This window comes from Neoarius graeffei, chromosome 2, assembly GCF_027579695.1.
Source record: "Neoarius graeffei isolate fNeoGra1 chromosome 2, fNeoGra1.pri, whole genome shotgun sequence".
NCBI classification, from domain to species: domain Eukaryota; kingdom Metazoa; phylum Chordata; class Actinopteri; order Siluriformes; family Ariidae; genus Neoarius; species Neoarius graeffei.
The window spans coordinates 38,331,889-38,355,073 of NC_083570.1; the positions used below are offsets into that span (position 1 = coordinate 38,331,889).

General features: G+C 41.2%; 1 protein-coding gene across 3 annotated transcripts in view; it reads left to right on the top strand.

Moving 5' to 3' along the window:
• Nucleotides 1-23,185, top strand: part of mia3 (MIA SH3 domain ER export factor 3) — a 78,617-nt gene that overhangs the window by 39,926 nt on the left and 15,506 nt on the right. For all 3 annotated transcript variants that reach the window (XM_060914156.1, XM_060914158.1, XM_060914157.1), the window contains exons 8-19: nt 1,859-1,880; nt 1,999-2,087; nt 3,435-3,512; nt 3,607-3,717; nt 3,810-3,881; nt 4,029-4,133; nt 4,215-4,337; nt 4,441-4,507; nt 4,604-4,665; nt 9,863-9,953; nt 10,029-10,167; nt 21,906-22,068. In XM_060914156.1, coding sequence (XP_060770139.1) covers nt 1,859-1,880; nt 1,999-2,087; nt 3,435-3,512; nt 3,607-3,717; nt 3,810-3,881; nt 4,029-4,133; nt 4,215-4,337; nt 4,441-4,507; nt 4,604-4,665; nt 9,863-9,953; nt 10,029-10,167; nt 21,906-22,068 — 1,122 coding nt within the window. The remainder of the gene's footprint in view (nt 1-1,858; nt 1,881-1,998; nt 2,088-3,434; nt 3,513-3,606; nt 3,718-3,809; nt 3,882-4,028; nt 4,134-4,214; nt 4,338-4,440; nt 4,508-4,603; nt 4,666-9,862; nt 9,954-10,028; nt 10,168-21,905; nt 22,069-23,185) is intronic.

The following is a 23,185-nucleotide window of genomic DNA, read 5'->3' on the forward strand; positions in this document are numbered from 1 at the left end:
TTAGGACTTGTGTGAAAATCTGATGATGTTTTAGATCATATTTATGCAGAAATATAGAAAATTCTAAAGGGTTCACAAACTTTCAAGCACCACAGTATATATTATGTACAGTTCTGTGAATTTATATATTTTTCAAAGCATTTTTCCATATTGTTACAGAATTGTGATTATCACACATGGGTGCAAGTTTTCCGGCATGTGCCGGAAGTGCCGGGGTTTTTTTTTTTTCGGTTCTGAAAAAGTTATTTTTCCAAATTGTGTAAATCTGCTGAGATTTTCGGGGGGGGAGGCGGTATAGAGGTGGCCCTCTCACTGTCTCACTCTCAGCGTATTACCGGGGTACAGTCTCTGCACAAGGCAAATCTTTTCATCTCGTCTTCACCACAAACCTCATTCAATTTATACGCCGCTCACCGACGAGCGGTCCTGACTAGCTCGTTGTTTCACGGTGTTATACTTGTGATATCATGTTTCACGCACGTAGCACATTGTTCGACCAAATCAACACAGCTATAACCACGAGTCGCCGTTTCTTTTGGTGCAAGTTAGAACGGTGCTTTTGATTGGCTCACTGTTAACTGTCGTCCAATGAAACTTCAGCTTTTATAATAAGCCTTATTTCGCTTCCCTCCCTTGCGACAGATCCACGTGCTTTGCCTCTGGTTGCTGATCAAAATATGTCAAAATGAAGTTTTTATCGGAAGGGTCCAATACAAAAGAATTAGAAAAGATGTCTAGAAATAAATGGAGATGGGAATGGTTAAGCGAGTGTGACAAAAACAGTGACAAATGGGTAATATGGCTGAGAAAACCGGACGTCCTAGGAGTTGTGTATTGTGACTGCTGTTCAAAGACTATCAAGTCCGGCTCCAGCGGGAAGAAGGGACTTAAAAGTCACGCCGATGAGACTAATCACTTTTCTGATTTTTGTGCTATGTAGTAATAAGTGAATTCAAAACATTTATTGGTGATTTAAATTGTCATCTGATATTGTGTGATGTGCAAATGCAATGTGCTTTCTTCTAGAATTGAAATTATTCATCACAAGTGTCTGCTTTTATAAACTTTTTTTTTTTTGACATTTGATTACCTTTCAATTAGTAAGTAAAAGTAAGGTAGGTCTTGAAATAAGTTTATTAGCTTTTTTATCATCTTTTCGAATGTGGGTGTTAGGTTGAAAACTCATTTGTAGTCAGTAATGGATTATAAAATATATATATTTTTGTATATGGAAAAAGCTGAATCTTGTTATTTGCTAAAATCCAGGAGTTTCTGAGGACATCAAGACATGCGGCCCCTTATTTTAACTCAAGCTGTGTATATATTGTAAAAAAAAAAGGTATCACAGCAAAAGCATATTAAAAATGGTTGTTTCAACATTTAAATTAGTAGTTGCTAGATGTTTTGAAATATCAAGCCTTGTACTTGAAATATTATTTCAGATGAATTGATGAAATGTATTAAACATTTGATGTGAATATGCAAACCATATAACTATTAATATTATGTTTGCATGAGATTACATGAGACAACCATTTTAACTTGTAATTTAAATTTTTTTTCGAGCCCTAAGGGGGGGCTCAACACCCCCACCCCCCACCCCCCCACCCACCCCCGCACAGCTGCGCCATGCACGTCTGAGTTTGTCAGACTTTTCAGGTTTTTGAAAATTTTATACTTGCACCCATGTTATCACAAGAATATCCCAAAACTTGAGGTTTTTTTGAATGTCTCATTGCCCATCCCTAAGAATTAATGATAATGAAAGTTTGTTAGTTATTTAGCTAATTTGTTTATTTGCCATTAATTCACATTCTCTTTTGATTTAACCTGAGTCTAAACTGGTGTCTCTCCTCAGGTTAAAAACAGGATATATATCTGTAAGTATCACCTTCGACTGCTCTAGTTCATCATGGTTATTTTTTTTTCTGTTGTTCTTTGCACTACATTGTGCCTGATTTACCGGAGTCTTTCAGCAAAACATTTTTTGTTTACCAGTAACTGAAAAACAACTTGCAGAGAGGATTCGGCAGCTTGTCAGCGAGAAATCTGATGTCCTCCAAAAAGTAACTGAACTGAACAATGCGGTAAAGATTTTTTTTTTTTTTTTAAATCTTAAAGGTCCCATGGCATGGTGGTTTGTTGATGCTTTAAACGGGCTCGTGGAGGCTTCCGGATGTTATATCCACAGCCTTTCTTGAAATGAACCCTCGGCACGTAAATATAGCCTCCTGGTAGAAAGCCCAATTTCAGCGCTTTTCCCAGTGCGTCGTTTTGCTAATGAGAAGCAGGAGGCGGGGAAGGGTGGGGGCGGGCCATGGGGGGAGGGGGAGGGGCTTGACCAAGCTGCGCGCACACATACTCGCTGCTATCAGCGCCTGTAGCCACGCTGGTAAGACAAAACCCCGTTCTCCCTCGGACTCCTTTCGTAAACTCAACGTGACACAGAGAGTGAGAGTGTTCGGAGTGGTACTTTACGAACGTATAATACCCTAGGCTTGAACACGCACTCCATAACCAAAGAGGATAGAAGCAGCAACTACAGCAACATATCGCTTATCCAACAGAAGACATGCATTGCGGAGCAATAGTCAAACATAAGCTCATAAGTTAGTCAATTTCCAGACTAAACTCAGTTTAACAGAGCATGCTGCATGCTCTTTAGTTTTGTAGCGCAGATTACCTGGCTAACTGCAGGAAGCGGTTAGCTGCACAGCTAATGTAGCCATTGCTAGGCTAACGCACTGATTTTAAAACACGGCAAAACGACCAGTTATACACTTACTTGTTCGGTGTTTGAGGCTGATGCGGCAGGGATGCTTGGTACGGACCCAGGCTTCAGTGACAGTTGATGTGCAAAACCTGCCCTGTACTGTCCCAAGTTGTGGAAACATTCCTCAGGAAAATGCTTCCGACAAACATACACCGTCTTAGGTAGACTCGACGGCGTATTATTGAAGTAAATAAAATTAAGCCACTGCGTCTTCAGGGGCTGTCCCGTCGGCAGTAAAAACAGACTCCTTTCTGTGTTGTCACATCCATGTACAGCGCAATTTCCATGTTTCGCTCGCTTAGGTGATGCCATGTTGTTGTGTCCTCTGTGGTCTCCTCACTACAACTGGGCGGGCAATCCATACAGTGGGTGGGAATCCAGAGGGGGGGGGCGTGGGGATCATCTCCCTTGCTGACGTAGTAAAGGGAAGAGCTTATCAACGCGCCGTTTTGACGCGCCATTCTCAAATGTTGGGCATAGTTTGGTGTACGCATTATGAAATTTCTAGCCACTGGGGTGACTTAAGAAGGTCAGAGGAACTCATTTTAACGTTAAAAAAACCTCAGAAAGTGGAAAATTTCATGCCATGGGACCTTTTAAAAAAAGCTCGTTTTTAGTAGTAGTTTCCACTGATCTGTTACTGCTGTCTGATTTTATTTAGATCAAGGAATATGAGGAAAAGCTGAATAATTCAGAAGAGTCACGATGTTCGCTACAGAAGGAGTTCCATGAACTCAAGGCAAGACTTCAGAAATAATTCCCTTGCTTGTGATAATTAATGTTGTTTATCCTCTAGCTAAGATTTTAGCTAATATTTGCATCATGTACTTCAGACTCAATACCGAGATCTCAACAACCAGAAGGAGAAACTGCATGTTAATTTTGCTCATCTCTGTGAGAAAATTGAAAATGCACAGCAAGAGAACAAAACTCTGAATGAGAAGGTAAACTTTTTGTCTGTCAGCACACTCCTTTTTAAAGTATCTTTTAATTGTTTCCTGCAGAAAATTTATTTTTATTTTTTGTGCACGTGCAGATATCTACAATGCATCAAGGAATTAAGAAGTATCAAAAAACCCTAAAAGAGTATGACGAGGAGCGCTCAAAGGTGCGCTATATATCTAAAATAAATGTTTATTTTTTACAGTTCATCCTTATAGAAGTCATATCCAGATCACTGTGTATAAACTACATTGTGGTTTCCTTTCCTCAATTGCAAGTAGTAGTTTTGTTATTTCTCTAATAAATTATTTAGGTGCAGATCCTTGTGGATGAAGCCAAACTCAGAGAAGATGCCTTGAAAGCTCAGGTGCTGTCATTTGAAAAGGATAATTGCGCCTTGAAGGGACAAAAGAAATCTGTAAGTTCGGTGACGACACTTGATTTGATCTTTATAAGCAAACGTGTTTTTCATATATTAATTCTGTTGTGTTCCTTACAGCTGTTGCAGGATGCCAAGGACTGGCAAGAGAAGCATGAAAAACTGAGTGAGGAAATCAAAGTTTACCATAAAACCCAAACCGAGCTGGAGAATGCCCTTGTGCACAAAGAAAATGAAATTGATGTGAGCACTGAATGAATGTTTTTGCTTAATTCATCGTGCAGCATTGATCCACTTGTTTAAGTGAGCCATGATGGAACATTACAGACTGTCTTCTCTGCTGTAGGTTCTGTCTGGATGCATTGCTGAACTAAAGAGCCTTGAGGCATGCAATGATGCACAGGTCGAGAATGGTAAGTTCACTAGCCATGTGATGGGCTTAAAAAACTGAATCGGTTTGTGTTTAACTGCTGTGTAGCGCGTGCATATTCAAACTCTGTTCTTTTCAGACAAGAACGAGAATAGTGATCCACTGAAGTTGCACCTCAAACAGATGATGGATGTCTCAAAGGTAAGTATGTAGAGAAATGATTGCTACGTGAATGCTTTAATACCTGGTTCATTTTTGTTTTTCCTTTAAAGCCTAGGTCACAACCGGCCGTACGTGCTCCTACGGCCGGTCTACGTGCAAGAAACGCACGGAGGGCGCGCGTGCGACGTGCTGATTTTCGAGCCGTAGACTGGTCGCAGACCGACCGCAGAGGTTCTTTGTCATGTCAAACAAACTCTACGGGCGCTTACGTTTTTTTTCAGGTTGCAAGACAAACTTACGGCCAACGTGCATCTTTCTCCATGAACAAAAAAAACGCAGCGATTTGGGAAACGCCAAAAATCACACGGCCAAAAAATCGTACGTCCGGTTGTGACCTAGGCTTAAAGGGGAAATGAAGTCATTTTTAAACTTGCTTTATTTCTTAATTAACGCGTTATTCAATTAGGTTTTCGGTTTTATTAACCTTATATCGTGACTCGTATTGGCATATTATATTACACTTATCAGGCTTTTGGCAGATTCTACCATAACAGAGGCCAGTTAAGTCCCATCTCCTTAAATTGCTGAATTGATTATTTTGATCATTCTATTAAGTTTTTCTAGTAGCATTTGGGGTCTTGGACATTGACAGCAAATTTTAGGACAGTAGTCCTGGTAACTAATTAATAAAAGCCTGACATGACAGACATGCTAAATGACAATAGAAACACATTGGTTTCTATCATCAAAATCTGACAGACAAACTAACGTCTACCATCATATTCTGACAGACACTCTAGATGACAATAGCAACAAAACTCCTCTCATCTCATTATCTGTAGCCGCTTTATCCTTCTACAGGGTCGCAGGCGAGCTGGAGCCTATCCCAGCTGACTACGGGCGAAAGGCGGGGTACACCCTGGACAAGTCGCCAGGTCATCACAGGGCTGACACATAGACACAGACAACCATTCACACTCACATTCACACCTACGGTCAATTTAGAGTCACCAGTTAACCTAACCTGCATGTCTTTGGACTGTGGGGGAAACCGGAGCACCCGGAGGAAACCCACGCGGACACGGGGAGAACATGCAAACTCCACACAGAAAGGCCCTCGCCGGCCCCGGGGCTCGAACCCGGACCTTCTTGCTGTGAGGCGACAGCACTAACCACTACACCACCGTGCCGCCCCAGCAACAAAACTGTTTCTTACATTATTAATCTGACAAATTTAGTAATAATATTAAATACCTCATCACTAGAACCAAATAAAATAAAATATTGAAATAAAAAAGAGAATTTATTTTCAAAATTGAAATATCAACAATAATTCTCAGAACAGTGACGACAGACATGACTGTGTCACTTTCGCGGGGAAATAACACATTGAAATGGCCTGTCGGCTGAAAGGGTCGCAAGTGGCTCTGATTTATCTCAACTTACGATAGTTTTCCTCCAGAAAAATTTAAATATGAATGCACAAATATTTTCTCAATGTTTCTGTCGTCAAAAATTTCTGTCGTCAGGATAGCTGACTGAAAATCTTACCTTGATTTATTTGATGAAATCTAGCTGTCAGAACTCCAAGTCTTGCCCGGAAGTAAATGTCTGCTGTCACAAAAATCATGCGCAGTAGAATTTCCTCTTTGCGTCAGTCAACATGTGCGTGGTGAGGGCTTGAATTTTGCTATCGTCAGGTGCATTTGACTGACAGACTGACGATAGCATTTTTTAAAAATAACTGTGGGCTTCTCTCGTGAACGAAATAGTTTTTTCGCTGTTAATCTATTTCAACTCTATCTGTTGACACCCAAAAATGATAAAGCCTGCTTCCACACGATAACTACCAAAGATCCATAATGGCGGAGTCTATCGTCAGGTCATCTGACAGAAATTCACTGACGATAGCAAGAGAGATAATGAAAGTGATTTTTAAAATTGGAGTTATGTCTGTCAGATATGTCAAAGAAATAGAACTTTATTCTTTAAAAACCTTTTATTGATATACTCGGTGTATTTTTAAATGACGTGCTGTTTTAGAAGACCAAATACCATATTTTCAATCTTGAAAATATTACCTCACTGAAAAAAGGACAAGAAAAATTTCTTATTTTGTGGGCAAGTGATTAATGGATCCAGTTACGGTAGAATCTGCCTTTTCGGTTTTTAGCCATGTTGAATGTGGTTCGTATGGTCCACGGCAGGCATTGCTTATCCGCGCGATCTTCACGAGACTTGTGTGAAGTGTCGGCACCACGATTTTGAAAGCTGTTTACACAGCAGCCAGATCGCCATATCATTCCATCTCATCTCATTATCTCTAGCCGCTTTATCCTTCTACAGGGTCGCAGGCAAGCTGGAGCCTATCCCAGCTGACTATGGGCGAAAGGCGGGGTACACCCTGGACAAGTCGCCAGGTCATCACAGGGCTGACACATAGACACAGACAACCATTCACACTCACATTCACACCTACGGTCAATTTAGAGTCACCAGTTAACCTAACCTGCATGTCTTTGGACTGTGGGGGAAACCAGAGCACCCGGAGGAAACCCACGCGGACACGGGGAGAACATGCAAACTCCACACAGAAAGGCCCTCGCCGGCCATGGGGCTCGAACCTGGACCTTCTTGCTGTGAGGCGACAGCGCTAACCACTACACCACCGTGCCGCCCCATATCATTCCAATTTAGATTAATTTTGAGATTTGACGGCTTCATCAGTGATGGAGTGTCAGTCCTGCGCGCTGTGGTGTGCGCACCTGAAGGTGCGCCTCAGGCTACACGCGTGCCGTGAACAAGGCGCACCTGAGCTCAATTAAGGAACTATGTGTTTGCCTATTTAAGGACTGTGCTGATGCATTTGCATCGCGAAGTATTACGATACACATGTACGCATTACCAAACCTTTCCACCCATTGTGTTGATTTCCTGGTTCACGATCCTTGTGCCTGTTTCTCGTTCTTGTCCTCAATTAGCCTTTGATGTACTGTTTGTGCCTCGACCGACCCTTTTGCCTGTATTCTCATTTTTGAGCTAGCCTGCCATTTTGGATTGTTTGCCTGTGTGTATGTTGTCTCACTGTATATACTAGTGCATCTCAAAAAATTAGAATATTGTGAAAAAGTTCAATATTTTCCATCAGTTATTTAAGAAAGTGAAAATGTTATATATTATAGACTCATTACACATAAACTAAAATGTTTCAAGCATTTTTCTATTTTAATTTTAATCAGTATGGCATACAGTACAAAAACATAAAAAAAAATCTCAAAATATTAGAATATTTCATTTCGAGTTTGAGTAAAACAGTATGAACACAGTGTATCTCTCGGTCTAGTTCAGTACACACAACCACAATCATGGGGAAGACTGCTGACTTGACTGTTGTCCAGAAGATGATCACTGATGCCCTCCACAAGGAGGGTAAGCCACAAAAGGGCATTGCTGAAAAGGGTGGCTGGAAAAGGCGCACAAGCAACAGGGATGGCCGCAGTCTTGAGAGGATTGTCAAGAAAAGTTGATTCAAGAACTTGGGAGAGCTTCACAAGGAGTGGACTGAGGCTGGTGTCAGTGTATCAAGACCCATGACGAACAGACATCTTCAAAAAAGGGGCTACAACTTTCACATTCCTAATATCAAGCTACTCCTGAGCCAGAGAGAATGTCAGAAGTGTCTTATCTGGGCTAAGGAGAGAAAGAAATGGACTGTTGCTCAGTGGTCCAAAGTCCTCTTTTCAGATGAAAGTACATTTTGCATTTAATTTAGAAATCACGGTTCTAGAGTCTGGAGGAAGAGTGGAGAGGCACAGAATCCAAGGTGTTTGAAGCCCAGTGTGAAGTTTCCACAGTCTGATGATTTGGGGTGCCATGTGTCATCTGCTGGTGTTGGTCCACTGTATTTTATCAAGTCCAAAGTCAACACAGCCATCTACCAGGAGATTTTAGAGCACTTCGTGCTTCCATCTGCTGACGAGCTTTTGGGAGATGCTGATTTCCTTTTCCAGCAGGACTTAGCACCTACCCACAGTGCCAAAACTACTACCAAATGGTTTGCTGACCATGATATTACTGTGTTTGATTGGCCAGCCAACTTGCCTGACCTGAACCCCAAAGAGAACCTATGGGGTATTGTCAAGAGGAAGATGAGAAACACCCGACCCAAAAATACAGATACGCTGAAGGCCACTATCAAAGCAACCTGGGCTTCAATAACACCTCAGCAGTGCCACAGACTGATCGCCTCCATGCCACACCGCATTGATACAGTAATTCATGGTAAAGGACCCCCAACCAAGTATTGAGTGTATAAATGAATATACCTTTCAGAAGTTGGACATTTCTGTATTGTAAATCCTTTTTTTTGATTGATCTTAGGGAATATTCTAATAATTTGAGATACTGGATTTCTGATTTTCATGAGCTATAAGCCACAATCATCAAAATGGTATGAAAGTTTACCTTTTTGAATTAAATTATGGAAAAAAAAAAAGGAACTTTTTTATGGTATTCTAATTTTTTGAGATGCACTAGTACATTCTGCACTTTATTAAACTGTATACTTCCACACATACATCCGCCTCCCTCACGTACATGGTATGGAGATTATTCCATACGACTTTGAACCAACGTGAAGTAGAGGAGAGTTGGAAAGACGACAGGATGAGGACTAGTCCGTCGCGCTGGTATTTACGTCATTATTGTCGCACAACTAAAACTTGCCAGATCAGGTTTTCAAAATAAATACATGCATGTATTTTTGTGATAAATGCATATTATACTGAGCCCATTTCCCACATAATCCTCACTAAGGTTTCGGACAGCACTACAAAATGGTGTCCACACTATATAGTGCCCTATATAGTGAGTAGGGAGCGATATCGGACACGGAAAACTTCCGGCTTGATTACTTCAGCATTCGAAAGAACGCTGCGTGTCTTTTCACAACGTTGACAGATGCTGGTTGCTTTGATTTCCGCTGTACGTTTTACTTCCGTCCTACGAAGTCTCGCACAGGTCTCAGCGAATCTCGTTTACGGCCATTGCTTTGACATATGGACTGATATATTACAGAGCATATTTCAAACACTCATAACTTGCTATAGCAGTGACAAAATAGCTGTAAGAAATGCATTCCGATATTTAATAAAATGAGAAATAGAATTTTGATCTTAAAAAAAAAACCTTTGCCTATAGTTCTCCTTTAAATTGTTGTGGGCATTTCACCCCTCAGATCAAGGCTACTCTTTCAGTCATCGAGGATGAGCGGAATCGCTGGTTTGAAAACTTCATGGCTGAACAGAAAGCAAGACAGGAACTGGAAGGTATTTACCTGACTTTTATTTATATCCTGTATACACCTGGGCTATCATTGACTTGAAATTTTTTTCCTCCCCCAGAGAAATTTCAGAAGGTCATTCATGACCAAACAAATCTGAAAAATGAGAAAACCCATCTGGAAAACCAGTACAAGAACCTCCAACAGAGACTAGAAATTACAACCGAACTGTACCACCAGAAAGAAAATATCTTGCACCAGTAAGTATCATCTGTCGATTTTCAGGTTTGTTGATCACTTGCTGTCCTTCTTGTTAAGAATATAAACTATTCTTTAATATGGATGCAAACGGCCCGCCTTTTGGTGGATGCCGCCTTTTTCACGGCTGTCTGGGGGACTTGTGTGAATCGTGCAGATCCGATGAGTTTTTTTTTTGGGGGGGGGGGGGCGTGGCGTTGGAGTGTCTGATTATAATTTCATCAAAGTAAATTCTGTATTAAAATTACTAAATAAGCAAATGTCGTTACAGTCCATGAAACATAGGAAGTATAAGTATGAGAAGAAAACAGTAAATCCGAAAGCTGCGCACGTAAAGCCAATTACGTAACTTGCGTTGGACTGATGGAAATCCTTGCGCGTGCAGTGAAGTGCAGCCAGCAGCAGATAATGGCGCGCAGCCAATTGGCTTTACGTGCGCAGCTTTCTGATTTACTGTTTTCTTCTCATACTTATACTTCCTATGTTGCATGGACTGTAACGGCATTTGCTTATTTAGTAATTTTAATACAGAATTTACTTTGATGAAATTATAATCAGACACTCCAATGTCACCCCCCCCCCCCCCCCCCCAAAAAAAAAAAACAACTCATCGGATCTGCACGATTCACACAAGTCCCCCAGACAGCCGTGAAAAAGGCGGCATCCGCCAAAAGGCGCGTGCTGCATTAGAGGTCATGGGCTATCAAGCTGTTAATTTGGATTTAGTTTGAACACATCATTGCTCATTCACATTTACCAGGATAGAGTTTTTATAAGGGGGAGCTCTCTGCAACCATAGTGACAACTGCAACAGCAGAGGTGCCAACATCTGTAGCTGTAGCATGTTTAAAAAAAAAAAATTATATATAAAATTTTTTTTTTTTTTTATGCAGTTGTCACTAAGGCCCGGCGACCAGCAGTTTTCTCCGCTTACACAGACAGTCTGTGCCAGCTACTCAATCCCAGAAAAAAAAAAAAAAGCTTGCCTTTCAATCTTCAAGTGATTTTTATATCGTCTCTGCTGCCCATAATTTGCTGCTCCATCACGAAATTGTCTTCAATTCAGGTCTAGCATGACCGGAAGCCCCACCATATTTGTTGATCGATTCTCGCACTCTGATTGGCTGAGCTGGACCACGTGACCACGCCATAGCAGATGACCCTAAAGACGCATTTGGTTGTTGCAGACAATTTCACTCAGTTTTCACAAAATATTTTATCATGTAATGTAATAATGTAATTTACACATGCACCAAATAAGCTCACCGTGTAGTTATGTTACAGAGCCAGGCAGCGTACTGCAGAGGGTAACTGAGAAAGCCAAGCGCATGCACACATCTGGAGGGAAATTTCATACACATTTTGCAAGTATTTTACAGGGAAATGGTTAGTAATTTATTAGCTGAGAATGCACCAGAAGGCGTGCGAAGTTCAAAATTTTCTGAATGCCACATCCCTCTAGCATTAGCGCACCTTTGGTGCAAATTCCACAACCACCTGCTACTTTATTTTATTTTATTTTTAGGCAGCGACTTCAGATTTTCTAGAGAACCCTGTAGAGTTGAGGCAAAAAGTTTCCATACACCCCAAGGGTTTTTTTCTTTTTCTTTCTTTCTTTTCACAGAACAGTTGAGACAGATTTATTTCAGCTTTATTTCATTATATCGGAATTCCAGTGGGTCAAAAAGCTTGCATACACCAAGTTGCCTGTCTCTTTAAACAATCTGGAAGACACCATAAATTTATATAATGACATTTATAAACTTCTGATTGGCCATTTGTCATAATTAGCTCATTTGGTCACAAGGCTGATGAGCTACTGCCATGGTGTGGTGTCCATCGTCCACAATTCAGTTAAATCGTATATCTCCTGTCAATTCTCCATGGATTTCCATTCCGATTGGTTTTTGTTTTGTCTGAAAGAACTCCGCACAAAACTTGGTTGTTATTTTGTCAAATTTTTTTGCTAACAAGTTAATAATTAGGCCAAATTAACACATTTTTCAGGTCTCTCACTAAAATTATATCTCCTCTCTCATTTCTCATCCGATTACAGTTCTGATCGATGTTTTGGGTAGTCCTTCCCATGAGGAACAAAACTTGGTTGTTTGTTGATTTTCTTTTTGTTAACAGTTTAACTTTTTTTTTTAATTATTTTCAGTTAAATCGTGTCTCCTCCCTCAGTTCTCGATGGATTTCAATTCTGATTGTTTTATGTAGAAGCACTAGACCAGGGGTATTCACTTAAAAGTCACTGAGGTCCAGTTATTAAATGTTGTCCAAGTAGAAGGTCCAACCCAAAGTCCAGCTTGTGTCTTATAGCCTTCCCCTATGTCCACATTTTCATATGGTTTCAACTAGGGATGTCCCGATCAGGTTTTTTTGCCCTCCGATCCGATACCGATCATTTGATTTTGAGTATCTGCCGATACCGAGTCCCGATCCGATACTTCTTATAATCCATAAAAAATAAAGACGAGGAAAGAAACGGATCCAGGATGTTCCTCATTTTTTATTTAATACCTTATTTTAACATCCAACAACTCCGTTAGCAAACAGAGCACTTACGTGAGGCAGTTTGAACAATAAATAACAAATTAAAAAAAATAACCTTAAAATACCTGGCAGGAATGTAAACAAATAAAAAAAAAAATAAAGTGCCACAGTGCCGGTAATTTGCTTTTAAGAACGCATCTCACAGTGGTGTACAGTAATTTCAATTAAGGAAATGAACATTTTTCTTGATGAAAATAAGCATTTCTACCCTTTCAGGTTTGAGTCCGTTTCTTTTGTCATCCAACGAAAAAAAAAAGATCTCATGCTTTGCTTTCCGCTTCGAACTGCTTCCATGTTCAACTTTGCCGGCAACAGGCAGCCAATAACCAATAGCGTCTCCGCTACAAAGTGATGTCATGCCGCACGTGTTGATGTTGCTGTGTTGAGACAAGAGGTCTGGTCTCACTCTGTGCCAACGCATAGCTATTGATGTGTTAAAAATGAGAATATATTATATAGATATATATCCGATCCCTGATCGGAAGGCAGTGCCCGATTCCGATCGAGTCTGAAACCATGTGATCGGGCCCGATTTCCGATCACGTGATCGGATCGGGACATCCCTAGTTTCAACAGTATTTATTTATTCATTTCCAATGCAGGAAATGAACTGAGTGCACAACTATCTTTTACCATAAACAGGGGTGATAGCGTTCCGGCGCCGCGCCGGATTTCCCTCGGAGGGTCTAATTCGTGCCGTGACGGCACTTTTTTCCCACTAGTTCCATATCATGCGAATTCCCTTTACTGTCTATCTGCGCATCTCAGAATGACACAGGACAATGGGCGAACTAGATTTTTTTTTTTTCCCCAGCCACGGTACGCCGGAAATCCGGCGCGGCGCCGGAACGCTATCACCCCTGCATAAATAAAAGTAGTCCCAGGAAAATAAATTCAAGGCCTTTATTTCAGATTAAAGAAAACAGAAACCTCAGAATAAAATAAATAAAAAGTGCAAACAGAGTGGAATAACTCCCTTTTTCTCTTAAATTAAAGCGGTCCCAACCTGAAGAATTGAAGGCCTACACTTCAAGTAAAAAAGTCAACTCAGAAACCATTAACTAAAAAGTGCAAACAGAGCGTTGACTTCACATTTTCTCTTCTTTGTTCTTAAAATAAGGAGGTCCCAGCCTAAAAAAATGAGGGCCTACTTTTCAAGAAAAAAAAAGTCCACATCTTCAGAAAACAAGTGGCTTTTTGGGGGGGAAATGCAAACAGAACATTTTTCTTTGAACTTTTCTCTTTTAATTCTTCTTTTACTCTTCTTAATAAGAAAAACGGGCATGTGGCTGACCTGCCAGTAATTTAAATCTTGGTTGGAATGGAGTTAGTGCCATTCTCATGCAGATATGTAGGTGTTCATTGTTGAGCCTAGAATGGTACTTGGTTTTGACAATGTTCATAGTGGAAAAAGCTGACTCACAGCTGTAAGTCGATCCAAACATAGTCAAGGTGTGCAGTGCTACTTTGGTTAGACCAGGGAACACACTCTCAAACAGTCTGTAACCAGAAAGTAGCAGGGTCAGTTGTCTCAAAATGCTCTCTTAATGCAGCATTTCCTTGTAGATCAATGTCTCAGCAACAGCGTTTAAGCACTCCTTCACAACTGTCCCATCACTAAATGTTTTTTTTTTATGTTGCCCCAAAATCCACGCTACTTTTAAGGAACGTTCGTTTGCACGTTGCTGGGCTGTGTGATGAGTCGGGTAGACCTGTCATACTGTGCTTGCAGTTGGGTTATTTTGCGTGCCTTCAGCTCGGACTTCAGGGGATAACTTTGCTCAAAAGAGCTGTGCTTTGTTTCGTAGTGGCGCTTCACGTTGCCGCTTTTAATTAATGCCACGTTTTCGGAGCATATGAGGCACACTGGTTTTGAACTGCTCGCCGGAAGAATGAACATGTATTTCTCCGTCCATTCATCTTTAAAACAACGATTTTCCTTGTCTACTTTCCGCCGCCTTTTGGAGCAAGCCATGTTGTCTCGGTCGGTTGTCTCTGAACTTAACTCTCTTCCTCTCTGCTTGTTGCTCTGCTGTGGCGCACTGGGTAAACTAACGATTTTATTGGCTCAACTGAGTGAAGCTATTGTCGTATTAACTGGAGTAGCAGCGCCCGCTGTCAATAGCCATGACCATCCAAAATAATGCTCCATGAAAATTACTTAATCTCGTGAATTTACCATTGGTCACGGGTCCGGACAGAACCATCACTGGGTCCAGATCCGGACCGAAGTCCGCCATTTGGTGATGCCTGCACTAGACCTTCTGCACAAAATTTGGTCCTTGTGTTGTCAGTTTTTTGCTAACACATTAGTAATTAGGTTAACTTAACACATATTTTATTCTGACTAGAATTGTATCTCCTCTCTCATTTGTCATGCAAATTCAGTTCTGATTGATGTTTTGGGTCGATCTTCCCTCGGGGAACAAAATTTAGTCCTTTGTTGATTTTTCTGTTGTAAACAATTTGTTGTGGAGGTTTGTCGTCTCTTACACGGTCACATTTCAGTTCTATTTGATGTTTTGGTAGTTATGGTTGTTTTGATGGCAGGCCAGATGAGCTACTCGGGGCTTTTCCCCAGAGTGCGGATACGTGGTGCTCCGCCATGCTTTGTGACCTCAGCACCGCACTGTCATTTGCACACCAAAAAAAAAATCGATACCGTAAATTGAACAACGCAGAGCACTTTCCCAGGGGTTTCATTAAGGCCCGGCGCAAAATCCGGCTATGATCAGCCTGACACCGGTTACTTTTCAAAGTTCCTCAACCAACAATGCGAGTAAATTTCCTATTTTCCAAGACCTTTTCTTTCCTCTGGTCATCAGTGGTTATTTTTGCATTCTTTTACACTTTTTACTGTGTTTGTGTACTCATGGTGGCTTTATGGCCTTGACCCTCAGTCATGTCAGCTACACTGAATGAAAGCTTGATGCTGATTGGCTGCTCGTCGCAGCAACATTGGGGCGCCATGCCGTGACGGTCTGTGTGTGAGAGACGGTGAATTAAAAACTAGGGACGATGGCCTCATTTGAAATGACATCGGTGGCAGCACACAAACGCAGGACATTTGGATAAGATTAAAGCTAGATGGCCTTTCGATTTCATAAAATCTGTGAAATTTAGTTCTCTGAAGTTTGGTCATTGCAATATGTTTATTTCTGCAATATCTCAGAAAAGAAAAAAAATAGGCCATTCTTTGGCTGGGAAGTTATTTAATTTGAGGGGATTCCCAAGCAAATAATGTGCATGAAAATTGCTCGCTTCATGCAGTCAAGCAGACAGAGGAAGTCCATGTGCGCATGCACAAGTTTACCTTTGTTGTCATTGTCTTCTTCTTTTGGGTTTTACGGCAGCTGGCATCCACAGTGTTGCATTACTGCCATCTACAGGTTCATCTTTGACCGTGCACTGACAGTTCCATCATTCTGTCGCTAAACGAACAGCTGATCACACCGAGGTGCTCACTGACCGCCAATATTTATTAGTTTGGTCCTGCGTTTCCTTTCCTTCGCAACATAACATCTTTTCTTCTCGCTTTCCGTTACTGTTGTCGGTCTTTCACATTTCATTCGCACACTCGTGTCCTCCATTTTCGTCTCCTGTTTCAAATTTGTATTCCACAATGCCTTGCGCGAACAGGGAAAGCCCATCACATGACACATGACGTAGTATCCTGTATTGTGTCATGGTGAAGCAGGAAAATATAGCGGAGAATTTAGGGCCATTATTTTTTTTTTAACTAATAAAATTGGAAGTCAGTGATTTCAAATTCAGTAGCTTTCCGTCCACTAAACGAAAATAACTGGGTGTCGGGGGAAAATTCTTTTTATAACCTAAACTTGAAAAATCTGATAGGCAGTCTAGCTTTAATACTAATAAATTATTTATTTGGCGGCACGGTGGTGTAGTGGATAGCACTGTCGCTTCACAGCAAGAAGGTCCGGGTTCGAGCCCCGTGGCCTGCGAGGGCCTTTCTGTGCGGAGTTTGCATGTTCTCCCCGTGTCCGCGTGGGTTTCCTCCGGGTGCTCCGGTTTCCCCCACAGTCCAAAGACATGCAGGTTAGGTTAACTAGTGACTCTAAATTGAGCGTAGGTGTGAATGAGAGTGTGAATGGTTGTCTGTGTCTGTGTCAGCCCTGTGATGACCTGGCGACTTGTCCAGGGTGTACCCCGCCTTTCACCCGTAGTCAGCTGGGATAGGCTCCAGCTTGCCTGCAACCCTGTAGAACAGGATAAAGCGGCTACAGATAATGAGATGAGATGATGAAATTATTTATTTCAACAAGGGAAACCTCCCCTGCTACACTGGGCCCAGGTATCATACACATTGCTTCACCCCCTACTTAATTTCTTCATGAAACCTTTACATTCCACACCTAAATATCTCCTGTTTCCCTCTGAAAATGAGTAATAACTATAGAAATACAAAGATATTGTAATATATATAGGTCTAGACTTTCCTGGTACTCAACCCGGAAGTGAAAATAAAGGGTTTCGCTGCGTGCACTGACTGCCATTCGCAGCCATACATAAAAACGTGTTCTAGGTGCTGGTCATGAGATGGCGCTGTTACGTGATTTGACCACGAGTGTGTTTCTGGCATCCTGGAATTGGAAAATGAAGCGGTGTGCTATGAAGCTGCCCAAAATCACTGAGCATTTCAAGTACGTACGTACGCTAGACACCCTTAGTATCAGGGCCGTATTCAGTAGCCAAGACGTTGTCACGTGCATGGACCCATTTCATGCTAGATCCATTCATGATTACGTGGCAAAACGGCACGTATTTACTGTTGCTGTCAGTTCAGACGCATGTGAGCGATTAAATATAGCACACTATGTGTACAGCATTAGCATACAACAACACGGGGGTTTCCCATTGCACAATATGCTCAGTTGCTGTGGAGTGTGGTTCTGATGTGCAAAAGAAATAATTGTGTCCCAGGTGAAGCAGTTGGCCGGTACTGGCAGTAGACAATCTTGAAACTGAATATCTGCCAGTAACTTATTATAGTTGTTATTATTTTAATATGATTGACCTAATATTGACTGATGGACGAAGTTAATCAGCATCTCTAGGCTTACCATCTTAAGACTTTATTTAAAAAGGTAAAAAAAAAAAAAAAGCCTAGCAAATTTAATAATGTTCAATTGTGCCTAAATCAGCCCTAGATGCCACCAGAACACACCATTTGAAGTCTCCTCTAATTTCAAAAATTTCCAGGGGAGCATGCCCCCAGACAGCCGGCCTTTACAGGCTAGGCTCTGCATCAGTAGCACCTCTCTGATATTTTTGTTCAGGGGAAAGCCCTGCTACTACATCCTTGACATTCTGGTTAGGAGCTAACCGAGAGCCCACTTGTGGCTGTAAAAGGATGTACCTTTAGAGCCAGTGCAATAATTTGGCACAATTTCAAACCAACTGAAGGTTCCACCACGAGCATCTGTACAGACAGCTGTATTGCAAAAATAAAATGTGTGGTGCAAAAAGGGTGAGGCTTTTAATTTGAAGAACACCATCCAAACTGTGAAGCCTGGAGGTGGTAGCATCTGGATGACCAAATGTAATGCATTATTTAACTGAAGAAAATTTTTAATAAAAGTCAAAAGATCCATTTTTATACCGAACTGATGTTCAGATCTACAAATATATTGATTAGCAATGCATTTATGATCTTTCATTACAGTTAATCATTAAATGTAACATGATGTAGCCGGGTGGCACGGTGGTGTAGTGGTTAGCGCTGTCGCCTCACAGCAAGAAGGTCCGGGTTCGAGCCCCGTGGCCGGCGAGGGCCTTTCTGTGCGGAGTTTGCATGTTCTCCCCGTGTCCGTGTGGGTTTCCTCCGGGTGCTCCGGTTTCCCCCACAGTCCAAAGACATGCAGGTTAGGTTAACTGGTGACTCTAAATTGACCGTAGGTGTGAATGTGAGTGTGAATGGTTGTCTGTGTCTGTATGTGCAGCCCTGTGATGACCTGGCGACTTGTCCAGGGTGTACCCCGCCTCTCGCCCGTAGTCAGCTGGGATAGGCTCCAGCTTGCCTGCGACCCTGTAGAACAGGATAAAGCGGCTAGAGATAATGAGATGAGATGATGCAGCCCATTGTGTTAATTTTATTACAGTTGTATAAAGTAAGCTTGTCCACTCAGCTAGTTGGTTATAAATCCAAAAAATTCCACGAATAGCTGAATTAAACATTATTTCAGCCAATACATGTTTGTGTATTATTGTTGTTGTTATACCGTCTAGTAGGCTTGTACTAGGATGTCGGATTTTTCCCTTTTCACAATTTTCCATTTTAAAATATCACTCTAAATGGTTGAATCATCCAGAACCAAAAGGAAAATGGGCATTTCTATCATTTCCAGTTTACAGAGAGTAGGAGAGGCCTCGTCAGACATCGGCTCATCTGCCAAGAAAGACTTTCATGTTCATGTAGTTCATGTTTAATATCCATCTATACTGCAACCCCGCTATAACAAACTCTACGCACTTCCGCATAAAACGAACTAAGTTCATGTCCCCTGCCTTTAATGACAGAGTCCGCGTCTTCAAAAATTAAAAAAAAAATCGCTGAGCCGTTCGCGCCCTCCCCCAGACAAACCATAACTAATCAAATCTGCAATCAGGTTTATAATACATGTTGATGCCATGAAACAAAGGCTTAACAAGCCTCGCTTAGGTGTCAGTCACTAACAGCTATCGAGAACGGTGATGAAAGGATGCAATGACTGCTGACCTCATCGGTGATTTGCAACACATGAATGAACTGAATGGTGAAGATTTAGAGAACATGGTGAGTCAGTGGGTGGACATTGACAACGATACACCAGTAACCTCCGTCATTTCCTTAACGGACGAAGAAATCAGCGCCTCCGTTCGTGATCCTTTAACTCCGTGAACTGCAATAGTGACATGGACATTTAAGTCATCAAAGAAAAATAGTTCAGATTTGGGTCCATCTCAGAAACTGGTCTCTCATTTGGGACGTTATGGTCAAAAAATAAATTTTCTAATTTTTTTTTTTTTGCATTTACCTAACACTCAATGTTTCTTTTGTCATGTTTAATAAGAATATAGATAGCGTCTTGCTTTATCTGGCCTCCACTGTGGAAAATTTTTTTGATTTACAATTCAAATGCTTTTGTAAAGTTGATTTACATATAAAATAACTACATCATGAAGAATTAAAGCCCTTCACAGATGAGTGAAAATATTGAATAAATTTCCTCCTTTTGATTGCTTGGGTTAAAAATGCCAAATTCTGATGACTGAATTGATTATTCACTTAAATATGAATAATATGATACATTTTGGGTATTTGATATGGTGAAACAGGACACAATGGAAAAATCAAGAACACACCGGAAAGATGAGAATAACGGCGGTGGTAAAAGAACAGCGACTGTACCGGCTGAAGGTCGCGTGAGTCTCTGCTGTGGCGCGCGAGCAACGGGACATCACTACCGCACCGGACGGAGCGCGAGGCGGGGGCGGGGCAAAATGACTGGCCGTAGATTCTATCAAAAGTTCGATCTAAATTGACCATGGTTGCAAAATATTGGCCAAAAATATGGAAACACTATGAAATATGAAAGTAAGATGAAAAAGAAACATTCTATTGCCTTTTATTGCAAGACTAAAACAAAATAAACCTGTCAAAACTCACCTTTTCAGTGATGTCCGAACAGATCACCCGCGTAACAGAAAGACCGCAAATGGAAGCACAATCAACTTTTAACTGTTGGAGTGGAAAATTCCATTCTACACATGCAAATTGTTAATGTGTGTCCTTCCCCACACACAAATAACACGCTACGGTAAAAAATAGACCACAACTCATTTTATAGCTCAGAAATTCATACAAGACCAGCTACCATCGTAACATATTCTGTAAGAGACATATTCTATACCGAACTTTCAGCTTTCGTTTTAAAAAACAAAATCGCAGGTTTATAACTAAATGTTTATATGGCGTAGTGATTTTAAATTCCTACTTTTGGTGAGGTCGTGACCTTGACCCTGAGGCTTTCCGTTTAGATCAAAACACACGATCGTATTGGGATTGCGTTTGCGGAAAATGGAGTTGCAACGGTGATCAAATATTTTGCATGATGTTTTATTACGGTTATGATTATTCTGTGAGCGCACCAATCCTTAGGTGGATAAAGTTACAACTTAAAATACAATTAGTGATAACTGTAGACTTTTCAGTGGGCTACGACCTTTTTAAGGGAATGCGATGTAGTCAACCGTTTATCATGTCCCAGATCAAGCCGCCATTTTTCTACAAATTTGCAGAATTGTTGGTAAATTCTGAATATTCACATCAAAGATTTAGTTTTATCTGTATTATTTCTTTCATCATTTTATTTCAAATTAAAACCAACATCACCATTCAAAACCGTATAGTTTATTGACTGTGAGTATATTTAGTGGGGTTCCCCCACAGTACCCAGTTTCTGAGACAGACCCATTTACAAGTTTCTTCAGCAAGATGGGACACTGGTATCGTACTGTAAGGGCGTGTATGTTGGGGCAAGAGCAACTGGGAGACAGTCGCGACAGTTCAAGGTCCGTGTTGTGTTGGGTTTTGTTTTCTTTTAAATCTTTATTATCTTTTCAGTAACTTTAGGTTTTACACACACACACACACACACGCGCGTGTGGGGGAACTCTGCTTTCTCTTATTACTAACCATCTGAAAGACACACACAGACCTATTAATAGACAGCCAGTAATTCGACGCAGGTGTAACTCATCGTGTTACCCACTGGTTCAACCCGACTCCTCACTGTTCACAGCTGACGCTCTACCACGCCCTCGCTGCCACACATACTGTCATTAAATGAAAGTTTCAATATTCGCATTATTTTTATGACCTTGAAACGAGTGACTTCTTTCCTTTACTTTGTGAATGTGTAAGTGAATTAAGTGTAAATATAAATTAAACACATTTTGATCTTGTTTTACGCAAGAGTGAGTGGTGTGCCACAGGGGTCCATTTTAGTATTTCGAACTTTTCAGTATAACGAACTATTTGGATGTCCCCTGAGGAGTTCGTTATAGTGGGGTTGCAGTGTATTAGGTTTTCAGCGACTTTCGACTCAGGTAACCGTGAGGGACGTTCCGGAACATTGGACATTCTTCTTTTCATTTCCTGATGCTTATGCTCCTATCCCAGGAAATTAACTCAGGAAGAGCTGGAGCGCCACGAAAAGGAAACCAAGCTCTCGGAGGTGGATGGCCGAGCTTTGCAAGCTGAAGAGGAACTGAACTGCCTGAGGCAGAAAGTGAAGGACATGCAGGAAGAAATGCAGCAAAACGAGAGATCTCTTAAGGCCGAGGTAAGGTGCTTGCTTGTTTTAGAATGCGCTTGTGTGTGTTGATTGCATACATGTCAACCTATACGGATTGTCTGGAAATTATGCGGATTTTAGCTAGGGCTGTGCGATATATCGAATATACTCGATATATCGCTGAAAATTCTGTGTGCGATACATAAAATTATTATATCGTAACTATCGAGTATTTTATGGTCATCTTCCGACTTGCGTTCATTTCGTGTTTGTTTAAAACCTTTCCCGGTGGTTTTCTCTCTGTCCCTCAGGCAGTAACGTGAGAGTCTGCCTAAGGGTAAAGAAAACAATAACGTCACGCACTCGCCAACCAATCCCGGGCGACATCTCGGTGCTGAAAGGAACTTCCGGGAAGATTTTCTAGTTTCGGTTGTGTTGCCAGATTGGGCGGTTTTGAGTGCGTTTTGGCAGGTTTTGAGCATATTTTGGGCTGGAAAACGTCAGCAGTATCTGGCAACACTGCCGGCGGGAAGATTTCCTGGTTCCGGTTTACAGTGCTGACTCAGTTCGTGCAATCGCTGATTTTGCATAGGCTACCGTGTAAGCTCTGTCAATTTCAGCGACAAATTAAAAATGGAAGCGGACGAATTGGTTCCTAAAATAACTAGTAAGGGGTCAGTCATCTGGCATTTTTTTGGATATCGCGAGGAGGACGTGGAACAGCAAATGCCGGTTTGTAAAGTGTGCAAAAAAAAAAACCCTGTCATCACGAAAGGCAGCAGCCAGAATTCTACACATCTGAGAGGCAGAGCCAGAAAACATTCAGTTCAAAAGTGTGCAAAGAGAAAAATTGTTTTGCAGATCTCTCTCTCTATTGTGAATGTTCCAGTGGTTCTCAGTAGTCAGGTTAATAGCTTGGAGATCTATTTTTTAAAATAATTTAATGAATGAGCACGTTTCTTATTTAGGCCGAATGTCTTTCTCAGTGTTGAGCTTGCGCTTTATTGGTTTGAGCTCTGAGCAGCTCTGTATTGTGTTGCCCCTTTGTTGCAATTTTCAAGATTGTTTTTGCAGTTTGTGCCACATCTTTGTTGAATAAAAATAGTCTTATTTCAATTCAATTGTGATTAATCACGAACATGACCATTTAAAATGTGTTGTTGAA